Source organism: Struthio camelus, chromosome 7, assembly GCF_040807025.1.
Source record: "Struthio camelus isolate bStrCam1 chromosome 7, bStrCam1.hap1, whole genome shotgun sequence".
NCBI lineage: Eukaryota > Metazoa > Chordata > Aves > Struthioniformes > Struthionidae > Struthio > Struthio camelus.
The window spans coordinates 38477649-38502970 of record NC_090948.1 but is presented as its reverse complement, the minus strand read 5'-3'; the positions used below and the strand labels follow the sequence as shown (position 1 = coordinate 38502970).

The 25322-nt window shown below is 37.1% G+C and overlaps 1 protein-coding gene across 13 annotated transcripts in view; it reads left to right on the top strand.

Annotated features, from left to right (window-relative positions):
• CTNNA3 (catenin alpha 3) overlaps positions 1–25322 on the top strand; it is a 571770-nt gene that overhangs the window by 51251 nt on the left and 495197 nt on the right. For 11 of the 13 annotated variants that reach the window (XM_009676053.2, XM_009676026.2, XM_009676018.2 and 8 more), the window contains 2 exons: positions 1932–2098; positions 15028–15147. In XM_009676053.2, coding sequence (XP_009674348.2) covers positions 1932–2098; positions 15028–15147 — 287 coding nt within the window. Of the gene's footprint in view, positions 1–1931; positions 2099–7249; positions 7268–15027; positions 15148–25322 lie in introns of those variants that run through there. The other 2 variants (XM_009676068.2, XM_009676060.2) reach the window with 2 other exon arrangements.

The window sequence follows — 25322 nt, the reverse complement described above, 5'->3', positions numbered from 1 at the left end:
GAAAATATCTGTGGTATAATTGTCTGCTTGGAAAAATGTACCCCATACTTATATCAAGACTTAGATAACGTAAGTGTAGGTAGAAAGAATATTGAGTAAGAAACAGAATTTAACTCTGTCGTGCTTTTATTTATTGTTGTATCCAAAACACAGGACAAGCTTAAGATAAGCAGGCAGTTGTCAAAATATGAAGAGCTGGCTTCATGAATATGTAATCTTTTAATAGCTATCTTTAATAGTGATGATATCTAATTTTAGTACAGCAGAAAGTATTCACTTTATTTCTTTGCATCCATCTTCAGTTTTCAAGCTAATGTAGAGAGTTTAATGGGCCAACTATTTATTTTAGCTGTTTGTGCTTGGGCAGCGAGAGTTTTCCAGTGCTTTTAGACAGTTTTCTCAGGGCTGTGCCATAGCCAGCAAGGTGATAACAGAGTTTGCAGTGCTTTTAGAAATGAGTTTGAGGGCACTTTTTTCCTCTCAATAAGTCTAGGTGACAGAATGATGAAAGTAAACTCAGCTGTTTGTCATTGTTTTTCTCATTGTTGCTCACATTAGCAGAAACACATCATGCTAGCTTGAGAGAAATTGATAAAAATGACAGCCCTGATAAGACCATTTCATGTTGTCTTCTATGGTTTTGAAGTGCTACACAAACATCCTCTTCATCCAAAGGAGAAAGGTGCTAATTGATCCTTATTGCATCTCCCAAGCATGTCCATAAACTAAGAAGCATTTCCCATGGGCGATAAAGCGCTTGCTGCAGTGTGCTGTCTTCTTGGGACTTTTAGAGCCACCTGGCCAGCCCTGCACTACCTGCTATGGTGCTGCATTTTGTATTTAGCTGGGAAGTACCTTTGAGAAATGATGTAATAACACCTATCAGACCGATTTGTGCATGGGTGTGGTAATTTGAAGTTTGCCTCACACCTCTGTTTCTCAATTTCCTTGCACAAAAGTGTCCTGCTGTACTGTCTTATCCTCACAGTATAACTTGAACTTCAGTGTTCTAAAATGCTTTAGCAAAACACGACTTCCATCTGAAGGGATATTCAATGAAAGTGGATGTTGCTGAGATGAAACTGGTCTTATTTTTTTTAGCTTATGTGAGAGACTTGACTGTCTGGACAACAGATGATAAGATTTTCAGAATGCATGCAGTTAATTTAAGATAAAGATGCTTGTTGCTGCTTGTTAATAGTGATTTTATTTTGAATGTACATATAATTGAATAAATCATCTGTTTAAAGGAGAAAAGTGAAAACAATCTCGTTACTTGCATAGGTAGGGGCTTTTTGTGTGTGCTGTTAGATGGGCTTGAGCCTAAGGTCTTAGGATTCTGTCCCTGGAGTTTTATTTTCTGCCCAGCGTGGCTGCTGTCAGGAACGTGGCAGTCATTTAAGTCTAGTTTGCAAAACTTCATGTTAGAGAGCAGTATATTGTTACGTATGGGCATGGTTACTAGCTTTGTTGTATAGATTTCACGTGTTTTGGAGTCAGATGTTGAGGCATATGAGATTTTCATTCCATTAACTCATATTTATAATGGGAAGAACCATACTTGATTCCCTCCTGTGCCCAAGAATTATTTAATAGTAAGGACAATGAAGTACATAGTAATATAAAAAGCAGTGACTAGAAAAGTTTAACATAGCATCTCCGGCCTCCTTGTGTCCAGTTAAGAGTATGATTGCCAAAGGCATTATTTCAGAATTAAATCATGCAGAAGAACAGTTAGGAAACATCACTCAAAGTGTAGAATATTCTGCATGATCTGCAATAATTACCCCTCATTTCAAAGCATGAAGGCAATAAAAATATGCTAGTTCAATTGGTAATGCTTTTGATTTGCCAAATAACTATTTGAGTTTTAACTATTTTTAACTTGAATATTGCAGTGTATTCTAAGGGAGATTATCTTCATTTTGCAGGTCAGGCCTTAAAGGTGTCAGCAGAGGAGTTTACCAGTGATCCCTGCTACCTACCCAAGAGGCAAGCTGTTGTCCAAGCAGCACGGTCTCTGCTTGCAGCTGTCACGAGGCTTCTTGTTCTGGCAGATATGGTTGATGTGGCATACCTATTGGAACATTTAACTGTGGTGAGTAAAATTGGACTTAACTGAGGCTCTCTTTAGCCAGAGAGGTGTCTGCTGATGGCTCCTTCTCCCTTGACTTTTTTTTGTACTTGGGAGTTACAGATCTCATACATGTAACATCTTGGCAATTGGTAGAAGTGTAGATTCTAGACTAGGTTTGTAGAATATACCAAAAAAGCCTTCTATTTCTAAACTCAACAGATTTGATCTGGGGCAGCAGATTATTATCCCTAGAATTATATTTTAACTTTCTTTATTTCTCATTTCCTAGTTTCTTTCTTGAATTATTATATAGCTGTTTATTCATGATACCATCTTGATGTTTGTGGCAGTAGTAGGGAATAATTTGTTTGTAGAGTTTAAATGTGGGTTCTTATGTGGATATTGAGGGAGGGAAAGAACGGAGTAAGTTAAGGATCTCTCTATCGCTGTATTCAGGCTGGTTCATGTTAGACAGCAGCTGAAAGGTGAGGGAGGGGATATGTGAGAAAGGCCTCCAGCAGCTCCCCAGCTCCAACCATACGTCCATACCCTGCAGCCAGAAAAGGCTAGAAGGTCCTAATGTAGGCAAACCTTTAAAAATTGGTCAACAGAAAATATGCCTTAAAGCCACTTAATTTTTTCACTCAAAAGAATAATGTGTTTTGGTAGTCCATATTGTAATAGTGCTAAGTGTGGTTCATTTCTTTTTTCTGGCTCCCTTTATACAGAAAGGATGCCCTCATTTTTCTATTCCTGTGTGAAACTAACAAGCGATTGTGCTGTTTTTGCTGAATTAGGCAACATCAGAATGCTTTCCTCTCTGCATAAACTAAAGTTCCTTCAATGTCAGCAATAGTATCCCATGTGAGCAGACTTCCTTCCTGTTTTGAAGAGTATGATTTTAACATTGCTAGCATCATGTCTCAGTTTAAACACGTTTTTATGATCACAGAGCTTTCTCTTTGGCTGTTCACTGCATTCAGTTCAGCATGTGTCTTCACTGGGAAGAGCAAGGAATTGTTTTCTTTTTGTTCCCTTTTTTCCTAGCATCTGCAGTAATGTGAGATAGACTAATAAAAAAAAAAATCCAGGATTTATTGACTTATTAATGTTTCAGGGCAGAGGTAGATAATCAGTGAGACCTTTCTTTGGATAATACCTCATACCACAAGGGGCATGCTGACTTAAAGGGGACCACTGTGAAGCAAGTCCATTTTGCTGAGGATAGGGGAATGAAAATTTGGCTCCAAATAAGAGTAGGAAGAAATTCATAATAAAACAATGTTGAATGGGTTTGAAACATCCAACTGTTTGGAAATGCAGCATGGCCTAGATGAACCAGTGGCATGCAGAAGCTTCTATGTTGTTATAAACATATGAAATTTGTCAGTTGTAAAAGGAATGGTATATGTCTTTTCTACTGTTCATGGAAATTTTTCTTAAATTACATGATTTTTCCATCAGTAGCCCATTACATTTTTGCAGAAGTATTTTCATAATCTTAAATGCACCTTTTAAAATGCTTTCATTACATTTTACATAGGAGAGAATTAAAATTGGTTTGTTTTCTGTCTTAGTGTTGCAATATTTCTGCACAACCCTATAACTGACTTTATCATTTGCTTTTGAAAATGAAAGCTAACAATGATTGGTGATCATAAAACAATGTGAGGAATCATTCAGAAAAACTCAGAAAACCCTGCAAGGAGTGCAGTTAAACTATCTTCCTCTTCCATACTTAAATTTAGTTTCCTTGATAGGACTGAGAATTGAATTCCTCTATTAATTCTTAGAAGAAATTAAACAGTGGCATAAAACTCCTCAAAATGCACATGTCAGAAAGCTTAGCTTTTTTTCTAGAGGAAGATAGTACATTTTCCATGTCTATCTAGTCTCTGCCCTGGCTGTTGAACTTGCCAACAATGGTACTAGCTGTAATGGTGATTTTTTATGTTGACATCTATTAATTAGAAAGTGGATTTAGAATATAAAATAATTTCAACATGTGCTACTGTGAACAGCTTTCAAATGATAACAGTTTTTGGTCACTACCACCTGAGCCAGATTCATATACAGTTAAAATATTGAATGAGTAATGACTTTGCTCTTTTCAAAGTCCATAACTTTAATTCTTATAATTTAGAACTCCCTTAGGAATTCTGATCTCCTTCCTGCTCTGAGTTGTATTCACAGAGTGGCTGCAGTGTAGAAAGCAGACCTTGTCCTTGCTGTATCAGCTTTGATACTCTGAATGTTTGCAAGTTTGTATCACTTGAAAATACAATTCTCTTTAAATAAGCCTTTAGCAATATTTCTTTGAACTTGTTCTAAAATATGAGCTCTTGTACCATTTTTATTCTCTTCTTCACAAAGAGCTGAACGATACAGCTGTTATTAATCATTTGAGAATAGATGAGAAATTTCATTGCCTTTTATATCCGTAACTCTGAACTCTGTAATTTTCATTGAATAAAATCAAGAAGTTTAAAGGATTGAACCAGAATTAACTCTAAAAATGAAAACAATGATAACCAAACAACTGTATAATGAATTAGAATAAATGAAATGAAAGTTCTAACTAAGGACGTTTCTTGCTTATATATACAAAATGAAAGAAAGTGGTCCAACATCGTCAAAGACCATTTGTAAAGTGTTAGTCCAATCTTTCACAATGAGAAAGTATTTCATGGGAAGTTACCTATTTATGTATCTGTTATTTTCACACCTATTTATCAAGGGGATGCCGGAAGTTCTTAGTCTTGCTCATTCAGTAAAACTATTTAATTACAACACTCATTCAAAACATTTTAGTCCTATTTTCTCTTGGATAAAAATGGGATCATGCAGGCAGTATTTCCACACTTACTTCTACTGGCAGAATACAGTCTAGGTCATTAAACTTTAATTTCATTCTGTAATCATGGAATAAATATAGAAATGGACCTCAAGATATCTCTTTCCAGTTCATGCGCTCTAAAAGAGAGCGTTGTCTTTTCTGTACGTTTTGCTTAGACTTAGGACTTTTTTGACTTCTAAATGATAAAATATTACTATGAAAGAGAATATAATACTGGATCAAACAAGTATTTTCTCATGATAGTATTGAAATGCAATGTTTTAACTAGAAACGTAAGGTCAGTTTGTTTGGAAGAAATTGATAAACCTGGCAAGGATTCCACTCTACGTGAAAAACTGTCCACAAACATACAATTGTGAATAAACAGGTGCATCAGGAAAATAACTGAATTTAACATGAGTTTAGGTTTCTTGAAATTTCACTAATAAGATGAAAAGAGATAATTTCAATTCTTCTCAATTCTGTAAAATCTTCAGCCAACAAAGTAGATATCAAATAGTGCATGTTAGAAGTCAGCACAGCTCCTCAGTGACTGATAATTTTTTGGCACAGTATGTTTTTAGCTGTTCATGGAATTTGTGGCCTTAAAACAGTTATGATGGTGTGGTGCAAAGAGCAAACTCATTTTAATTAGTGTTGACTGAGAAAATAAAGTATATCATATTGATAAGGAAAGTTTGTTTCTTTAAACAGCTTAGAATTTTTAAAAAGGGCAGAGTTCAAATAAACAGCTGTCTGTATCTGTTCTCCCATACTTATTTTAGAGTTTGAAGTCTCTAACCATAAAACTGAATTGTGACAAATGTAGTTCGGCAAAGGGCCATCTCGTGAATTGCATTCTTTGATTCAGGGCTGTATTATCAGCCTTATTCATTATGGTTGGTGATGCTCAATATTATCTAAGTGAATTAACAGACTAATGGAATTGCTTGAATTTATTGACTGGAGGAGAAAAGCAGGAAGGTAACAAGTTCTGAGAATTTCATTCAAAGAGCGTTGAAAGTGTGTCTTTCTTTAATTTGTTTCAGATTGTGCCGAACCAACATGTTTTATCTGCCTTTTTTCCCTTCCTTGTCATGTTTGTAGACTGACAGTCTAAGTCTTTATATTTTTCACAAACTCCTCAATAGACAGAGTGATCATTATGAAACACTTAGAGTTATTTAAAATTCTTGCCAGGAAAAAAGAAGCGAGAATGGCTACAGATAAGAAGCAAGTTGGAACTTGGGCCTCTGTGGTCATAGTGCTGTCTGTTCCTGCTCTCCCTGCAGAGAATGCATCAGCATTAAAAATTTTTTGAGCAGGAGAAAAACATTATGGTTACATAAAAGAAGAGAGGTAAGTCATCTCAGGCTTACCTATGGTTCAGGTTTAGATATTCAGTTTGACTTGCATAACTTTACTCTAACTAGAATTTAGTAACTTGCTCTCCACATTCCCTTCTGACTATTTTGATACTGTGATATCATGCAGTATAACATTAAAAAAAAAAAAAAAAAGTAGGCTACTGTGGGGTACAAGGTCAGGTTGTAAAACTGAAAATGATCACAATCTTCCCATTGACTTCAGTGGGCATGGGTCATGCCCGTTGTAAGAGAAGCCTCTGAAAATAAGGGATATTAAAAGGCTTACAGGAGTGTTCGAGAGAGGATTGGGCTTCCTCTTTGATCTTTGTTTTCTGATCAGCCAGCAGAAATGGATTCTTGCTACTATTCTGAGGTCAGTATATGCCTCATGGAATGCAGCTATTCGTGATTCAGGTTTCAGTGTTTATCATTGCACTCTGCAAATTCTGTAGCAGTCTTTATTGTGCAATAAGTGACAAAAGAAAAGCAGCTCTAAACAATTCCTTAAAGAACTGGGATTTTCAAAGTGAACATCCTCTCCAGTGCAGTAGGAACCTGAAGACACTTCTATTCCTGGTACACTGGCCCCTTGACTGTGCTACTTTATAACTCCCTAATGACTCCTGGCTTTACAGCCCCTAAGGCCTCCCTTGAAACAGTGATATACTTAACAACTCTCTTCTTCCAACTGTTGCTAGGGAACGATCTTCCCAGTGACTGCAGTACTGTTTATGTAACATCTCTGGTTTTGCTCTTAGTTTGGGAATCACTGAAGAAAGAACATTGCCCTTTTCTTGCCAGGTAGAAATATGGCTTTGAAGGGACCCTAATTGGCTAGAGAGCTTCAGATGCTGCTGCTCCAGAATTTCTTTGAAGTGAGCACACCCAAAGGCTCCCAAACCTGTCTTGCTAAAACACAGAAACACCAAATGGAAGACAATAGCTATATTTTGAAGAGAAAAAACAAAACTGCTGGGAAAAACACAGGTAAATGAAAAGGCTTGAAAACAAATCCAATCCTTGCTTCTTTGTAGTGTAGAGCCTTTCCTTCAGTCTTGTTTCTAGTTCGGCATCTCTCAGTGGCGTCCTGGTTTGCAACGGATTATTCAGTCTTCTTTATGCGCATTGAAAACTTTCTTTGCTGTCATGTCTAACACTTAGGTGTTAGGCCTCCTTGGAATTCCTCCTTCTTAGGAATTTCCTAGAAGGGTCTCCATGAGCAAAGCTTACTCATTAGATTTGGGAGAGGATGAGTGTGAGTAATTCCCATCTCTTCCAGAATGTCGACTTGATTCAGAGTACAGTAGGAATGGACCCTCCCTGAAGCCTTAGTGGTGACAGGGCCGGTAAATATGCAGCCTTTGACCCTGCTGCTCAGCCACCTTCTTTTTAGCAGAGGGTCAAGGGTCATGATAGCAAAGGTGAATCATGTTCATCCACCTACACTCCAGCAAAAGGAAGGGAAAGCAACAGAAAACAATAGGTTACCCTCTAAAAATTGAGGAGAGAGCTAGTTTTAAAACCTCTTGAAAACTGGGTGTTGGCAGGTACGTGCACCTGGGAAAGGAGGATATCGACTTTTTCCTGGTAAAGAAAAGAATTGAGGAAAAGATTCCTAGAGACTGGGAAAAGTGGATTTAGGCAGCAGTGGTATCTGTTTGATTGTCCGAGGTAGAATATAAGCTACATCATGTCAGATTCACAAAACAGGAGAAAATAGTGATGAATGCAAATTTATCTGGACTCTCCTGCTTCTAAGCTTTATATAAACTGTTTTCACAACCCAGGTATAAGGGTGTGTGTGTGTGTGTGTGTGTGTTTTAAATAAAAATGGGGATTATTTTCTGGGTTGGTCTCACAGATATTTTTAACATTATGAAAGATATTTATATACTAGAACTATGTTTTTAGTAAAAATAAGTAATTGAAAACCTATGAGAGAGATAGATTCCAAATGAAGAAAACTTTAAGCATAAAGCTTAGGAAGAACTGTGGTGCAAAGGTGATTTATAGAATAGGTTAGCAGGGAATATATTAAAAGCTAGAAGCACAGCTGAGTTTAAGAAATCAGTATTATCTCTTCTGATGAAGAGGTTTGAAAGTTATTTTGAAAAAATTGGAAAATGGGATATTAAAAAAAGCAGACAACTCTTTTAATTATTATTTGGACTGTGTAGATGCCCACAAGCTCTAATCAGGGCCTAGGACTCCGTTGATGTAGACCAACGGCGTGTTTGGTGATTTGAACAATCACCAAAAAGTACCATTGCTAGAATATTTCTTTCTGAGTAGTTATTACTATATTTTGCTTATGCAGCAATACTTACTTACATTGAAATGCAGTGATTAAAGGAGAATAACACTGAAGTGACATTCTGAAATTTCCTCTTATGAGCAATAATTTTGGAAGGCAAATTCTAGGTTGGTAAAATGACCTTGGAAATTCAGTTTCTCTTGTCAGATTATGTGTTCGTAGTATAACAATGAAGCCAGTAGAATGTACAGTGGTTCATCTGGTCAACAATTATTTGTATCTCAAGCATGCATAGATCATTCTGATGCAGAGAAATTTATTTCATAGCATTGCATAACTTGCTTTTGCTTTGGGAGGCAGAAATGAAGAAATGCTTGCAAAGCAAACAGCATCTGCTTTATATTTGAAATGCACATCTTCAGACCTTCTTAAAATGAGAGCAAAATCATCTGATATTTCCTGAATAGAGGAGGCTGTGTGACCTATTCTCCATAAACCTCTCCAAAGAGGCAAGTCTGAGCCTCTTCCATTACAGCAAAATATTGGAAGAGCAACTATTTTTCATAAATACGTATATTCAGTAATTGGAATTTGAGGGAGCTTTTTTTATTGGTTCTTTCAGCCATCTCTCCTGGTGATTTAAAATGGTACATTTAGTGTAATTCAGTCTTTTAAAGCAGCAGTACATATTAAAACAGGAAGGTATTTTAAAAATGAACTGCTTCCTTATGTCAGAATGGACAAATTTGCTTCTCATGCTTAATTCAACTCCTATTCATCCATATTAAAAGAAAGAGAAGTATTTTACAAATGAATAAAATAGTTCAATGCTATTTTCCTGCCCTGTGTAGTGAAAGATGATACTGATATTTTGAATGGCTTTTTTACTACTTCTACTCTAGGCAAATCAGAAGAGAGCCATTTCTCCTTATTCTTAAATAGCAGATTGTCTTTTGCAGAATTGGCCCTGAATCTGAACTAGGCATATAGAATGACTGCAAGCAAAGGATGTGTAGTGGGCCACTTGATTGTGTCACTGTGATGACTTAGCTAGGCTCCTAAGCAAGTGACATTAAAGCTAGTGGTTTTTCAAATATCACTCACAAACCAAAGAAGCAGTATCTGCTGCCTCCCATTGAGGTTGTATGATTATTACCAGAAATAAGACTTTGTACTCGATGTTTAGTGATGTCTCCTCCTGCATCTCCAAATTGTAAGCAATGAAGAACTTGGAACTGTATTTATGATCTCATGTTTTTGTGGCCTGGCCTTCTCTCTACACATCAGCAGGCCATTAACTTTCATTGCCCATATTGACGTTCCCAGGCTTGTCAAGGAAATCCTGTTAAAATTGGAGTGAATCTAGTCCACCTTGTATTCATGTGCTTTTCAAGAATGTGGCCTGAACCAAATCCTAAACCAGGATGCTTCAGAGCCAAATCAGATATTGACTTGAATCAGAACCTCAGACCAAACCAAACAAGCTCAAACTTTTCTAGAGCAGAAGCTATTTCCTTGGGATTGCAGAAAGGATGCTACTAGCTGTGACTGCAGAGTAACATTATTAAAATGCAAGAATTAGATTAGGCCTTACAAAATCAGACAGCAACTGCCTTTAATTCCGTTGCTTATTTCACAAATGCTCATATTATGAATCAGCTTGCTTGCAACAGCTGAACAAGGCAGCAATAGTAAACAATTAAATTAACCTTTTTCAGAAAAATGCAGAGCTAGGCTACAAGATGTGGAGACTTTTAACAGTCTTTATGGAACTGGAGAAATTAATCTCAATATAAGATCAAACATAGTAAATCCTAACTTAAGTATAAAAATTTAATCTTGTTTCCTATCAGAACTTTATGCATCTACTCTGTTTATACCTCAGCCTCTTTTCTTTGAACCCACTACCTAATTTTCATCACACTTGATTGAAGAGCAGAAGTCCTAAGATTCCTGAAAACAGGCAGATGGATAGGGGAGAAAAAACCTCTACTTCAGAAAAAATCCTACAGAATGAGCTTACAGAGACACCAGAGGGTTCTCAGATGGCCATTACAAATAGCTTGATTATAGTAGAAGCTTCAGTTAGAACTCACATCTCTTTTTTGTTGTTAGACTGAATCAGCTGTCAATTAACATTTATAGGAAAGTAGTTTTAGGACTATTTATAGCAAATTTGGTCCTGATGCTTACAGAACTGCTTATTAATTAGATGGAACCATGATCACTGCCTGAGAGGAAGCTGCAGGATTGTACCATCCTAATCAGGGACATCATATTTAAAAAGAGGCCATATTAATAACATTTTTCTGGTCCATCCACATTTTGGGTCTTCATCACTTTCAAAATTGTAGATGTTATTTTTTGCTTCAAGATACCTAAATTGAGACTGTGGAAGTTGCTCCACTTAATTTGAGGCCCCCATCATGCATTTGTTTGCTGTTAGGTAAGCATTCAGCGTTCATTCAACAGTGTCTTGACAGTGTCTGCTCAGTTCATAGTTTCTGATGTGATATCCACCTTATGTTTTTTAGTGTCAGGGTACTTGGCTCGAGTTTTACAATTGTTGCTTTTGTTTTTTATTACAGAAGGAATGCTGTAATGTTCATGAGCTTAATCAGTAGAAGAGCTTGTGTGTTTTGAAAAGTTACAAATTTATCTGTGCTGTATCTGCGCTATGAAGGTATCTGTGGTAACTTGACAAATAGTAGAAGCTCTTCAGAATCACTGAAATGCTGACGTTCCTTTTCTACTTGCAGTCAAGCTTTCCTTAGAGGAAAAATCAGTCCAAGTATTCATCCAGTAGTGCCACAGAGAACAAAGTAGTAAATGATTGCTACTTCTCAGCTTCCAGAAACTGTGATTAATGTACTCTGAAAAAGTGACAGGCAAGAAACCCAAGCTTCTAGGGATTCTCTTTTATCATTATTTACATTTGATTATCAGTGAAAGAGAGGAAGAAGTACTAATATTTCTTTTCATTTCTAGACAAAAAGATTTGTGGAAGAAAGTTTTATTTTCCCTCATCTAAAAATGAGGATTCACACTGTTAGCAGAATGATACAGAAAGATCCAGATGTGGGTTTTAAGTTTAAAAATGTTCTGATAGCCTTTATGTATCCAAAGCAGGTTATTCTGAATTCATACTGATGGCAGTGAAAAGAGCACATCTGATCCTTTTCTTAAAACTAATTTGTTTTTTTTTAATCTACTTTTGAGTTAAATTAAAAAAAAAAAAGTTTTTTTCCCCTCCCATCTGAAGAAAGACTTCTTTGAAGTGGGGTATCCTCCTATAGCTATTTCTGACCCATCTGTTTGATTGCACTATGTTATCCTTACAGTTACAGATTTGATTTGAGAGCCAAATGCATTATTATGAATGTTTGGGTTGGTTCAGGACATAAGGAAGTGTGTGATTTTGTCAGTAAAGTTCCTGTCAAAGGAAGAATTGGAGCTATGGGATTAACTAAATCTGTAATAGGATGATGATTCTACTGCTTGTACTGTTTGTTGTAGTGTAATGTGTTGATGATAGAAGAAAGCATTCAAAAAAAAAGAGTACACCTTATGCCTACTTAAAGAGTGAATTTGGGAATCATTAAAGGCTGCTTCTCCGTATTACTCAACCCCATAATAAGGTGTAGAAACAGTGGGGTAATTTCTTGGCAAGTATGTCGAAGTTTAGAGTTGAGCTACATGCTGAACTTACATAGCTATGAGCAGCCTTTTACATATTTGTGAAGAGGGAGCATTATGGATAGCTTTTGTTCTGCTTAAACTGTGCTCAGATCGGATTGTAAATAAATCACTTTCATCAATGCTTATGGAACAACCCTAGAGCATGAATCTGTGAAAGTAAGCAGAGGTACATTCTGAAAACAACAGATCCTGCAGAGGGTGGAAGATAATGTAGTTAAACAGAAAAGAGTAGAGTCTCTCAATTTTGTCTCAGTGCTTATGTTTGTTATGAAATTCAGTGCAGTCTACTTTGGGTGGGAAAACTTCCTTTTATTTTTCAGTAGCAAACATTTCAACTGCTACTGGAAAGTCTCCAGTTAATCTTCAGTTTTGTTGAAAGACACTTGAATCAGGAATGGTAAGATAAATTACAAATGGATAGCTGGTTTATCCTGTTTCTTGGTTATGAGACCAGTAAGATTGTGAAATAAAGGCTGCAAAACACATGGAAAAGAAGCGGTAACTCGCCTGAAGATTCCAGGATGTGTATCTGTCTGTTGTAAATCACCAGCTGAAATCCAGTTGTCTGTTATCCCAAAGGGGAGTTACCTAGTGGCTGTGAAGCAGTATATACAACTTGGGCTTGATCTCAGTCAAGCGCCTACATAACAAGAGTCATACAGTGGAGCAATCCACATCCACGGTCAGCACTAGCTGCCAATTCTGTTGTCAGATTTTAAAGAAAGACTGAAGATGAGAGAAGATTTTTTTTCTTTTTTTCTGCTCCTATGGTTTATTTTCCTATTTTTCTACACCCTTTCTAAAACTATAGTCATTGAATTGGAAAAATGAACTATAGGAGGGGGGTGGAGGGGAGAGGGAGAAAAAAACAGTATACAACTTTACAGCTGCTTTACAGTTGTCACATACTTGAGAGCTGAAGAAGAATATTTACAGGTGGGGAAACAGAAAAAGTCAGAGAAGTGATTTGCCGAAGGTGACCAGGAAGCTGTAAAGCTGTAGTAAAATCAGATATCCAACCTTGTCAGGAGTTACAGTTCAGATTCCCTAATGCAGGACTGACTGACTTTAGTCTCCTGTTCTAGGTCTCAGACATGGGTCAGTAACAGAGTGATGGGAAGGCCGTTTCCTTTTCTGTGCATCATTTTATGATCAGTTGAAGAGGTATAAAATGTATTTCATCTTTCGGGTCATCGTGTACTGGCCCCTGGAGTGCTTGCCAAATCAGTTATACACACTTGTTGATGCAGATTTGGACCATTTAAGACCATTTCACCTGTTTGTGCTTCAGTTTGCTCAGTGGAAGAAATGTGACTGAGAGTCTTTAATTTTTGTAATGAATTAAATCAGTCCATATTTTCTCTCCACATTCTTTTAAAATGTGTTTATCTGTAAATTGTTCAAATGCAGTCTTCGTACTGCTTCCCCCCACCCTGTTTAGCAGCAGTTGAATACTGGTTTCAGTTATGAGTCAGTAGCTATACTGTGAGCTTGTAATATGTGGGAAAGTAAAAATATATGTTAAGGTTGAGAGTAATCTGAAGGATATCTCCTAGAAAAAGAAGCTTCATAAAATTTAATTTGTAAATGCTTTTGGGTTTTGTTTATCTGAAATCTTTTGTATTGAAGTGTTTCTATCTTGCTGACATTTTATAAAGTCAGGAAATTGTGTAGGAAATACTTTTGCAACATTGTATCAACAATGTAGCAAACATCCATGCCAGAACTGAAAGGAAGGGAACGCTAAACAAAACAAATTTCACTCCCTGTCACAGTCCTGTTCAGCGGCACCAGAATGTGTTGTGTCCAAGGAGTCCATCCAGCAGTCAGGCACCATCATGGTTGTGTCCTAGTGTTAGGCCTAGGATCTGTTTTTATAACAAGGGGGACGAGAGATACCAGCTGTCAAGTCCCCCTCCTGTCTCTTGGGTTGTTTTTAGATTGGCCACCCTGTGCAGGTTTCAGATAAGCCTTTCTGTATCATTTTGGAGTTGGTGGTCATCAGTGTCTTCATCCTGACTGGCCTCTGTGAGTTACCAAGAATCATCTCTGTTCTTTGTCTCCAGTTCTGGGTGTCAGTGCAATCGCACCTACTGCAGATACATATGCTGGGGTCTTTATGATCTGCTAATCTGCTTGTCATTAACACAGGCTATTCCGAGAGCCCTTTTCCTGCAGTATGCTCCTTTTGATGCCTCCGCACCCAGACGTTTCCCTTCATTCCTCTTTCACACTGTCTTAGTTTTTTCTGTTACAATTCCCTACAGTTGGATTGATATTGTTTGTCTCTCTGAAAAAATACCAGTACCATTTTTAATAATAGTATAGATATGAAATAAGTATTAAATTTTAAGATTATATCTAAAACAAGGTATAGTTAAGCTTGTCACAGCTGTCCTACAAGATGTAAGGACCTTGCACAAGGTGAGTCTCCAGTCTTGCAAATTACCCTTAAATAAATTAGCTTGATAATTTACTGTAATTTACTGTAGCATGACATGGGAAAAGATCTTACCTTTGGAGATTGGCATGATTGCTAGTGTTGTGTTTTATGTAAGTCTGATCCATCAAGTTAATTAGAGGATTTAATTTAATTAAATAAGGCATATGTACTATGCTTTGCATTCTAGAATTGATTTCAAAACAAAATTGCAAGCATGTGTTCTTGTCTAGAAGATGGTATACCAGGAGATAATGCAGCTGCATAATATTAGTGTTTAACAGAATAAAATCCTAATACAGCAACAAGTACAACAACTGTGTGAATGACATTTTTTTTTCTGTCCCATCACAGTTTCAAAGAGCATTTGAATCTCTGAGAAATGTATCCAGTAAATCTGATCTACAGAAAACCTACCAGAAGTTTCAAAAAGATCTGGAAAATCTTGATTATTTGGCATACAAACGACAACAGGTAAGAAATGAGAACTTGGTAGAAAGACACAGAATACTGGATATAAACACAGTGTGTGGGATAAGTGATACGCTTTCCAGAGTTATTGTTCTATCAGTACAGCTACATGCTTCATGTAATATGGTGATGTAAACCAGTAGGAAGGGTGGAAATTATTTTTAATGCAAACAGTGTTGGACTGTGTGGTTTTTTTTTGTATTTTGTTTTTGTTTTTTGTTTTTGTAACCTCTGAACAGATTGATCCCTCTTAGAGAAAGACACATGAAACAAGTAAGTGAGACTTAGCAGACTATTAAATATCGCATCAACAGATAACAAAATATTGGATTTTTTAGATTAAGGAGCATAAAAATATTTGGATTTTTTGACTTGAGAAGTGAACTACATCCATAGAAGTTAATGGAATCAAATATTGACTGTACATACAAACCACCAAATTTTTGTTCTTTAGAAATGAATTTAAAAGTCTAGGTTGCATAAAACTTTTTAAGTATATGCAGTCTTTGATGCATGCTCACAAAATCAAGGTTAAATCTAATTCTTAGAATGTATATAATCTCAGCCCTACTTGCTATCACTTATGCATGGCTTCTGTAAAACTGTGAGTTCTCATAATAGGTCTTCACTTATTTTTGTGTTCCTGGAGAAACAAGGCTTTGCCTTCGTAGAAATCTAACCCCATTTCACCTGTATACTCTGTATATGTGTGTGGGGGGGAGCGTTTTGTTTTATATATTTCTGAATTCTGTCGCTGGGTGTCAGTATTGTCAAACACTTCTCTTGCTTGGGGCCGCTCACTTCCAGGGGATGCTTACATCAGATAATTGATTAGATTGTTAGAAAATTAGTAAAGGGCAGAGGGTCAGATGGTATCTGAACACAGGAACATCTTGTTCTTGAGTTAGAGAGGTCAGGGAGCGATTTGCTTTGGTGAGTTTCACTGTGGTGGGCGCACTTTATCCTGGTTGTAATACGACATGCTTCTTTGTGTCCTCTGACGTGGGGCTGCCAGCAACCAAAATACAGTATTTCTACTGGCGACTGATACTAGTTTTAGCTTCTAATGTGTTCTTGTTATCAGAGTGCATAATTGTGTCAAGCAAAATAAAAGTCACATCTGTAAGGGTTTGGAGAGCATTTCTGAGCCAGGAAAGTGTAAATTCTATTAATTCCTTCTCAGGCGCTCACCATATTTTTTTGAATACCCTTCCTGAGTCTGAATTCTCACTCTGAGCTTTGCAAAATTCCTTATTATTTCAAGCGATGCATGTCTAGTTCTGTAGCAGATTATGTGTCAATAACATATTACATTTCACATTAGGCAGGGCATCTCTTCTGTTTTCAGGTCTTTGCTGCCCTCCCCACCTCGATACTTTGCACTTTCAACATTTTGAGAATCCTAACATCCTTGTTTGGTATCAGGTGTGCAGATACCTCCCCATTACTGTTTCTGCTCTCTTTTTGCTGTGTAGAACTATATTGGCAGACGGTTTTGCATTTGGAGGTGTGTTAGCTATAAAATCATTTCCTGCTTTCAATCATAGAACAGAAGAAAGACTTTTTACTTGGATGTGCATGTTTCTAACATCTTATGAAATGCTATAGAAATTTTAAGAAAATAAACTAGGCAAAGGCTGAACTTATAAAAAATGAGAGACTGAAGATGTTCTCTGTATTTTAGTTAATTTGCATTGTATACCTGATCAGTTGTTTTATGCTTTTGGGAACTGTTTTTCTGAGGAGCACTTTTTACCTGGTTTTGAGATGAACATCTTATTGAGTATCAATAGGACTAGCTGCAGAATCTGTAGAGTGAGAATTTTGAAAAGCTGCCATATCTATCAGCTTTAGAAAGCACTCTGAATTTCCTCCTACTTGGGAAAGAAAATTATCTTTTTGTGGAAAGATTAAGATTTGGTTTAATTTCTTTGGAACATGCACAGACCTAGATTGGAACTGAAGCTGTTTAGAGTTCAAGGGACATTTTTTTTCTGAGTTTGCGGCGTGGCCGACCTTTAATTGATAATATTTTATATGATCTATTAGATTAAGGAAAGATTCATAGCTCTACTGGCAAAATGTTGGCTCATACCATCTGTTTGGAGACAAAACTAGCAATTGTATACAATGTGAGCATGAATCAATTCATGGTAAAGTCAGAGTTCTACATAGTCAAGTAATGACTAGTACTTTTCAATGAAATACAGTTGTCTGCTTCTGCCCTTATTTCTTAGACATGAGACATAAAGTGCAATATAGCAATATAATTTCTCAGTGTTTTCAGTTTTCAGGACAGATGGAAAGTTACAACTTTGTCTTTAAAGCATATTTTAAATGACCTATGTTGATTCTAATTTCTAAGTATGGATAAAACCTCCTTTGTGTGTGGTGGAGGTATGCAAGAGACAAATATATTGGGGATGTTAATTTATTTTAAGTCTTTTTTTAAGTAGCCATTTTCAGAATGAGGTAGAAGCTCTTGTGTTTTCAGATGGCGAGCAGATTGCTGACAGAAATGCCTCTTTAAAATGGGCAATGAGCCTAAGAATTCAGTTCTGGCTTTCTTTTATACAAAAAACCTGAAGTTGTTAGCATATGTTGCTCAAACTTCTCAGAGCTTTCAGAGCCTGATTTTGCAAGCAGGCTGAGTGGATGTGGTATGAGCTGACGTAGAACTGATCAGGATGCCTAACTTCTTTGCTTACTTTGGTCATTATGGAGGAAGAAGACAGGAATTTCTTGGAGCAGGAGACTTCTATGCCTCCAGCCTGAAATATATGGATAACATCCAATGGTGTGATTGAGAAGGCTGAATAATGCTCTTCATGATGATTCTGTGTCCCAAACACAGTGTGAAGCATTGAATTACATCTCTATACCAGGTCTAGCTGCTGTTGCTGTAACCATGGTCTGTGATGAACTCCCAGACTATTCAAATCTGCTCCCTAATGCATTGTTGCATGTCAGAACTTCCTTCTTAATATTGGTTAACAGAAGACACTTCTTCCTCCCTACAGGTTTGCCATTGTTTTCTGAGAGATGCCTTATTATTCCGTTACCTGGAAGTATGGCTAACTCATGCCAGATGAAGATAAAATGCAAATAAAACATTTACACTCGACATCTGAACATAGGCAGACCCCTTACAAATGTTCATGAATGATGAAGGTGGAGAAATGCACAGGATCAGCTCACATTCAGGTTGTGGTTGCGTGGCTGCTCCAGCTGAAGTGCTGGCTGCGGCAGACCAGCCCTCAGCCCTGGCCTGAGCTTCATGTTACCATGCATTTCATTTTGCCCATCCTAGCATTTAAGTTACCCTGCATAGAACTGTTTCAGTGTGCTAAACTGGCTGAAAATTACTCACCTTTTGATAGTCTCATTATTTTGTTGCTCATATAGTGGAAGGCTAAGGCATCTCTCTTTCTTCCCCGCTGTCCCTTCATCCATCTAACTTGCTGATGACTTTTCTGACAGACACATACCAGGGATTTCATCTTTTTGCATACCTCCTGGGGTACATTGCATCCATTAGAGAGAAATCCATTTTGATTGAGCGTATCTGTTCATTGCCAGTCTCCCATTTTGGAGCCTTCCAGGAGATTCCTGTCTCCAAGAAATGTACTTTCTTTCTTGTCCAGGAGATAGTCTGACAAATCCTTTTAATTAAAACAAGTTTTTCTTTTCTTTGCTACTGACTATCATCCCTGATATTTGACTGACCAAGAGTAGCTCCTTGCCACAATGAGTGGTAAAACTCCTCTTGCTCTCTGACTTACTAAATGTTTCAGAGTGAAGTAGGCTTTCCACTGAGCATTATTTGCGTCAGCCTAAGCATTAATGCAAATCGGTAATATAAATGTTTACATGGGATAAGCATAGGTAGTTCTTATTGGCTCTGAAATGAGAACAGACAAAACAGTTAAGCACTTTGGGATGAGAGGGGACTTAGTGATATAGATTCCAGCTCTTTGTTTCTTGGGATACTTCAGTAAGTGCACGTTACCTTTTTTGTCATATGGGATCCTGTTCCTGTTGAAGGGAAACTGTCTAGATACTGTTCAGCTGGAAGAGTACTGATTTAAGCCTGTTCATTATAACAACCTTACCATAAGGTCATTTCAGGAGCAGGTGGCAGTACTTAAAATAAAAATGGAATTATAATCTAATTCAGTCTATTTAGCACCTATTAAACTCAAAAATGTTCACTGCTGCTGATGTTCTTAGTGTTAACAATGCCTTTAGGATGCCTGTAGCAGTGCTGGCTGCAATTCAAAGACTTTCAGTTTCTGCTGAGATGTTTCCAGCTACAGCAATCTAAGAGTTCACAGCAGAAATTTAGTACATGCACACACACAAAAACAGTATCCTATTGTAAAGTGGTATTAATTTAAGGATTAGTTACTTGATTTTCATGGTATGTCCTCAGGCCAATTATGTGCTAAAGGACTTAATTTATGTGAAGCTGTGTGTGTTTTCTTTTTCTTTTTTTTTCTTTTTTCTTTTTTTTTTTTTAAAGTCTTTTGAGGATTACTTCCTGATCATTGTTGTATGCAGAAATGTTTTAAAAGGTCACATAAAAAACTGAAGTTGTTAAGGGCTGCATCAGATACACTTACGGGGTGATTTATTTGATATGGGAAATAATGTTTCCAGAAGATAGAGCAGAGCTCTTAATCTGTCTTACTTGAGAGCAGTGCATGATTATCAGTACTGCAGCTGTCTTCATACAGGTCGATTTTACATTTTAAAATCCTTAATTTTGGAATGAGGATTTGCTTCTACAGCCAAACAGTACTTCTCTTTGTTTAAATGGATTAAATGTACTTTTATTCTAACATTAATTGTTCACTTTACTTTTTAAGATACCATTGTGTTAAGCATGATATCTGTTCACCAAAATGCTGTACTGCAGAAACTGGAGCCAAATTTTCAGAAGAGATTATTACCTCTAAACTGTTAGAGAGCTTTCTTGTGTAAAAAAATCTTTAAGAAGGATGCTGAAAATTGGAGGGAGTTCAGAGTAGAGATGGATTAATTGTTGTCAAGAAAACATGCATTATGATGGAAAACATAAGGAGCTCAGATGCTGTAGCTTCTCTGGAAAAGTTTATGCCTTAGAAATATCACGAATAGAGGTACTTAACTAAATCTTTGTTCTAGTACAAAGCAGCATGATAAGAGCCAATGGCTGGAAGTCAGAAAAGTGGAAATTAAAGGACAGGAATTGCTATGGAAGTTTTTAGGGCTTGTGCTATTCAGTGCATGTGACTAATGATTCATAATGTCTTCTAACCTTAGCTTAAGAATGATAGAACTGTTGATTGTGTGTTTGACAGTTAAAGGAAGAATTACACAACTTGAATTGCCAGTCTAGATTAATAAATGGGTGACTTTGCTTACTTTATATTTGCTGCTTTGCCACTGTCTATTCCTCTGCAGGGCTGGATATGTTAGAGTTCTAGTTTAGGAATATTCAAATAATCCTAGGGGAGTCCTAGCACTTGACTCTAGAGTAATTTTAAAGAGATGTAGGCATTTCATTCTCATAGGCTTCTTGGAAAATCCTTGGAAAATCCCTTTTTTCCTTCCTTTTGCTAATATTTAGTCATACATAAAATAAATTATAAATGAGAATATTCTTTACATTTCCAGAATTCTAATTCTTATCTCCTCTTGGCATAAGATCAGCTATCGGTAGTGTTGGTTTGTAATTAGAAATCTAATTGATTTATGCATTTATTTAGAAAGCAAACAACAAAGCAGTCTGTGTAGTGAAGAGAGTATAAAAGTATGACAATTCTGTTCTCAGCCACCGAGTGAGTCTTGATAGTTCCATGTTTGTAGCTCTGCCATTGCTTCTGTCTGTCCAATGTGTTTATATGGTTTGCTAATGGGTAAAGAGGTTTTTCCTCTCCCTGCCTACGCAAAAGTGTTGTTATTGCCCTGTGCACAATTTTTGTCATGCATTCAGGGTGGGGGAACGGGAAGAGTTTTTTATCTCATCAACTTTGTAGTTGCCTGCAACCTAATTTTACAACTCGGATCTTCAATTGGATTTGTCTTACTGTAATGCTAGTCTTGCATGATTTTAAGCTGCAAATAGTTCATGTCTCCATGTATGAGTTTCTTCTGACCATGTAGACAGAAGAATATAGACCTTTGGGAAAAAGTCATACCTCTTCCATTTGAAAGAATGACAAAGTCAAAAGTGAGGCGTAGTAGAGAATTTCTTTTTCAAAAAAAAAAAAAAACAGATTCTGGTTCGTTAAGTAATGACACACGGCTCATGAAATTCTGATCTGCTCCCTGTAGAACTCCATGGGGAGCAAGGAATGTATTTTTTTCCTGGTCTTCTCATGGATAACACTTGTTTCTTATACGAGTGTGAGACTCAAAAGTAGGTGAATAGACAAGAGGCCTTGGGGGAAACAGGAAATGTTGTACATTTGGCCAGATTTGCACCTGAAATGCTTGATACTTGTCCTGCAAAATTATTATTGATGTCATGGCTTCAGAATCCATCTAATGGTAGTCAATATGGTGAGGGAATAACAGCAAGTTGGTGCTAGTAGGTACTTAATGTTGTTATGAAGGGTTACTTGAAAAGGTATTTGACATTCCTCCCGAACGTATGAACGCTATGAGAAACTGAAGAGTGGATGAGGTTCCTCTTTTGAATGAATAAAGGTGTATCAAAGACTGAAAGAGGAAACTTTTGCACTGAATTGCTTTTTGCACAGCTGTGATAGGTGGATGAAATTTAAGGAAATGAGGAAGCATTTTTTTCTCTTCCAAATATACAAGAAGAGAGAGAAGTGAGCACTGAAGTCCCACTGATAATTCGGGCATGAAGGTAAAAGCATAAGTGCCCTGCCTGCCTTTGAAATGTTCTCCTGTGAGCTAGTATAAGTTTGTTTTGTAATTTGGGGGCAACTGACAGAATTCTGGTTTGGCTTGTATCTGTTAGCATGATAAAGAAAGGAGAATTATGAGAAATAATCCCGTCTTCCTTTCATATAGTCTGTGAAGGATATAAATAGTATATAAAAATACAAAGAGCTGAATTATTATGTCAGGTGACCATGGCAAAAAGACCCCGAAACATTATCTTGGCATTGATGTTAGGAAGGAAATAAAACAGAGGGAGTTCAGAAGCAGTGTTAAATTTTTCAGAAGTAAATACAGGAGTGCTGTAATGTGATTGAGACAGATGTATTAGGTTTAAATAAACTGCTTCTCACTTTCTTGAGAAAACAAAAAGGGGCTTGTAGGGTGCTGGGGACTTGAGCAGAGGGCAAAAAAAGACTTTTTTTCCTGCAGCTTTGCAAAACCCTGTCTATCACTTTTTCTACAAAATTGAGTATCTGCATACTCTTTATCTGAGCCCAAAAGGTCATGGTTTGGGTAAAAGATTTCAGTGTAGCCTTGTCTCTAATAGGTGTATCTAAAATCTCTTGGAAGCCAGGGATGGATGATGTTTTAAGTTTAACCAAAGTGTCCAGGAAATTAAAAAACAAACAAACAATGTAAATTTGAGTAAAACAGTAGGAAGGAAATAAGGTCCTCAACTGGGAATTAAATTTAGTAAGAACTAAAGAATATGGCCTAAAAGGCATGGTGAAACAATCTGATAAACCATTCTGAGTGTGTCATGGGAGAGTTTAGAAGCACCATGGATCTTGTACTTGAATATTGGATATGGTGCTGTGTATATTTCTTATTTCAATTTTGATATGTTGATGTTGTATTTCAGTGATATCTGATCTGGAGGCTCAGATCAGGACACTGTTGTTTAGGCTGACTAGAAAACTATATATATATGTATGTATATGTATATGTATGTATATATATTTAATGACAAATACTGATACTTCAGATGGTATGTGTATTCTCATTTAGGACAAGCACAGAACTCATGAAATGTAAGTGGGAGCAGAGTTTAAAGAAAGAGGGGATTACTGATGCAAGAATAATTGATAATATAACAATTATGGTATTCTCTTAGGCAGCGATGTCCTGTCTAGGTATTAACAAAGGTGAATTTTTAGGCAGCAGGAGCAAGAGCATGATGAGCCTTAAAAAGAGTCAATCATTTGGGGATCATAGTTCTTGATGTTTCAGGGGAGCTTATTCCAAAAAAGGAGTGAAAGCTATTTGTCAGGTGTACTTTAATGGTTAACATCACTGGCAAAGCAGAGTTAAGTGATGTAACTCTTTCATGTTGATGCTAGATGAAACTGTGGTGCACACTGAGCTCCCCTTTCATTTTTTAAAAAACAATGATTGATTACCCTGACCTGTTTTCATTAGCTGCTAATCACCCATGTCATCCCTATGAATACCTGTTCCACAGTTCCTCTGTGCTGTGGTTAGCAGAGCCCTTAGTCTCTTGTTGCTTCCCAAATACTCGCAAATGATGCCCCAAAGGACTGTTTGTACCCTAGCTAAGAGCTTGTGTAGAGTGCCGGTTTATGAAAGCTCAGCTCTACTGCTCTAATTGCAATTGGGGAAGTAAGGAGGGGTGGAAGAGGGAGAGGCAAATTTTCAGTGGTGACACAGGCAATGTTCAAGAAGATAGGTTAAAATGGACACCTTTAGTTTCACTCTGCCTCCCCCACTCTTCAGCAGCACCTCACTGAACAGCTGAGTACAACTAGAGAAAAATGTCATTTTTACAGATAGGCTGCTACAGTTTGAAGTAATAGTAGCTTTTTGTTGGGTTGCAGGTATAATCTGTAGTAAGATATGTTTTAGTTGCTTATCCCTAATCAAAGATGTGGGAAAGCACAAGAACATCTCTGATACAATCTGCTCCATAAACAGGGGTGCCCTTGCTGAACCTTTGCACTACAGCTTCCATGTTTGTACCCGGCAATGGCTCAGGATGTGGTTGTTGTAACAGTGTGTTAATAAGCGTATTGTGGATTAGGCTGCATAATGACTACAGCAGGATCTTGGGTAGCAAAGAAGAATTTTAGCTGAGGAAAAATGGTCAGATGAGGCTACTAGAGAACCATTCCCATAAGGGCCAGTGTTGGGACTTATATCCTGGATATAAAATAAAGAGAAATGCAGTGCAATTTTGCGATGATACAAAAATTCAAAACTGGAAACATTCAGTACTAGGAAGAGAAGCAAAGTAATTTAGAATGAATTTGATGAAATATGTCTGTGAGCCTATTCCTTCAGCGTTTTCTAAGGCAAACCTATTGCTAAAGTGCTATTGGATTTTCTTGAGCAGAAATTGTGAGATCAAGCTCCCTATCCTAGTGATTAAAATCTTTAAAGAAAAAATATTCTCTGAGTTGCTGAAGATGCAGTGACGTTAACTAGACTTTTAAAGAGATTCAGATAAAAGTTTTTATTCTTTTTGTTTTGTGAGGCTTAAACTAGCATAGTCTAGTGAGCTTCATAATTATAATTGTGGGGAAGGTGTCTCCTCTTCTGACAAAGATTTTTCAAATTGCTTTATTTTTTGGTCCACTGCAAAATGGAAAAAAATCTTGACATCTGTGGGATGATTTTAGAATTAAAAGTGGTCAGCAGCATTACTGATGAAGAAATACAGGATAAATTATGTGTTGCTTTATAAACATTGTGCTTAGTGATTCAAAAATGCATTAATTACTGTAAATGGATGATTCTTTAATTTGATTGAAAATAAAAATGTCTGTCGGAGGATCTTGGTACACTGACCCATTGGTAGTAATGCAGTAAAATCCCAACAGCACTGGAGTAATCGTTTGGTGGAGTTCAGCCAGCTACTGAGGCTCCCTTCTTTGACCTCAAAATTATGAAAAGCATACTTTCCCACCTCCAGATGCTGCTATCAAGCAGGCATTTTTTGCTGTGGACCTCGAAAGGCACCACATTTGAACTATTTCAGCATATTCTAGTATTTTGACGCCCACAAAGAACTGCAAAGCATCCCACCAACTTTTCTGAAACTTGTTCAGCTTTGCTTTCTTCTGACAATAGCCATGGCAGTCTGAGTTCACTTGGATGCTTATGGACAGTCGATGTGGGTCTCTATGCTGCGATATCGTGTGGTGCCAGTAAGCAAGTACTTTATTTCTTTACCGGCCTGTGTGTGTCAACATGGAGTCCCATTGTCTGGCTTTAACAATTGTTTGAGCTTGAAGTGACAAAGGCACAGAGATACAGTAAGCTAC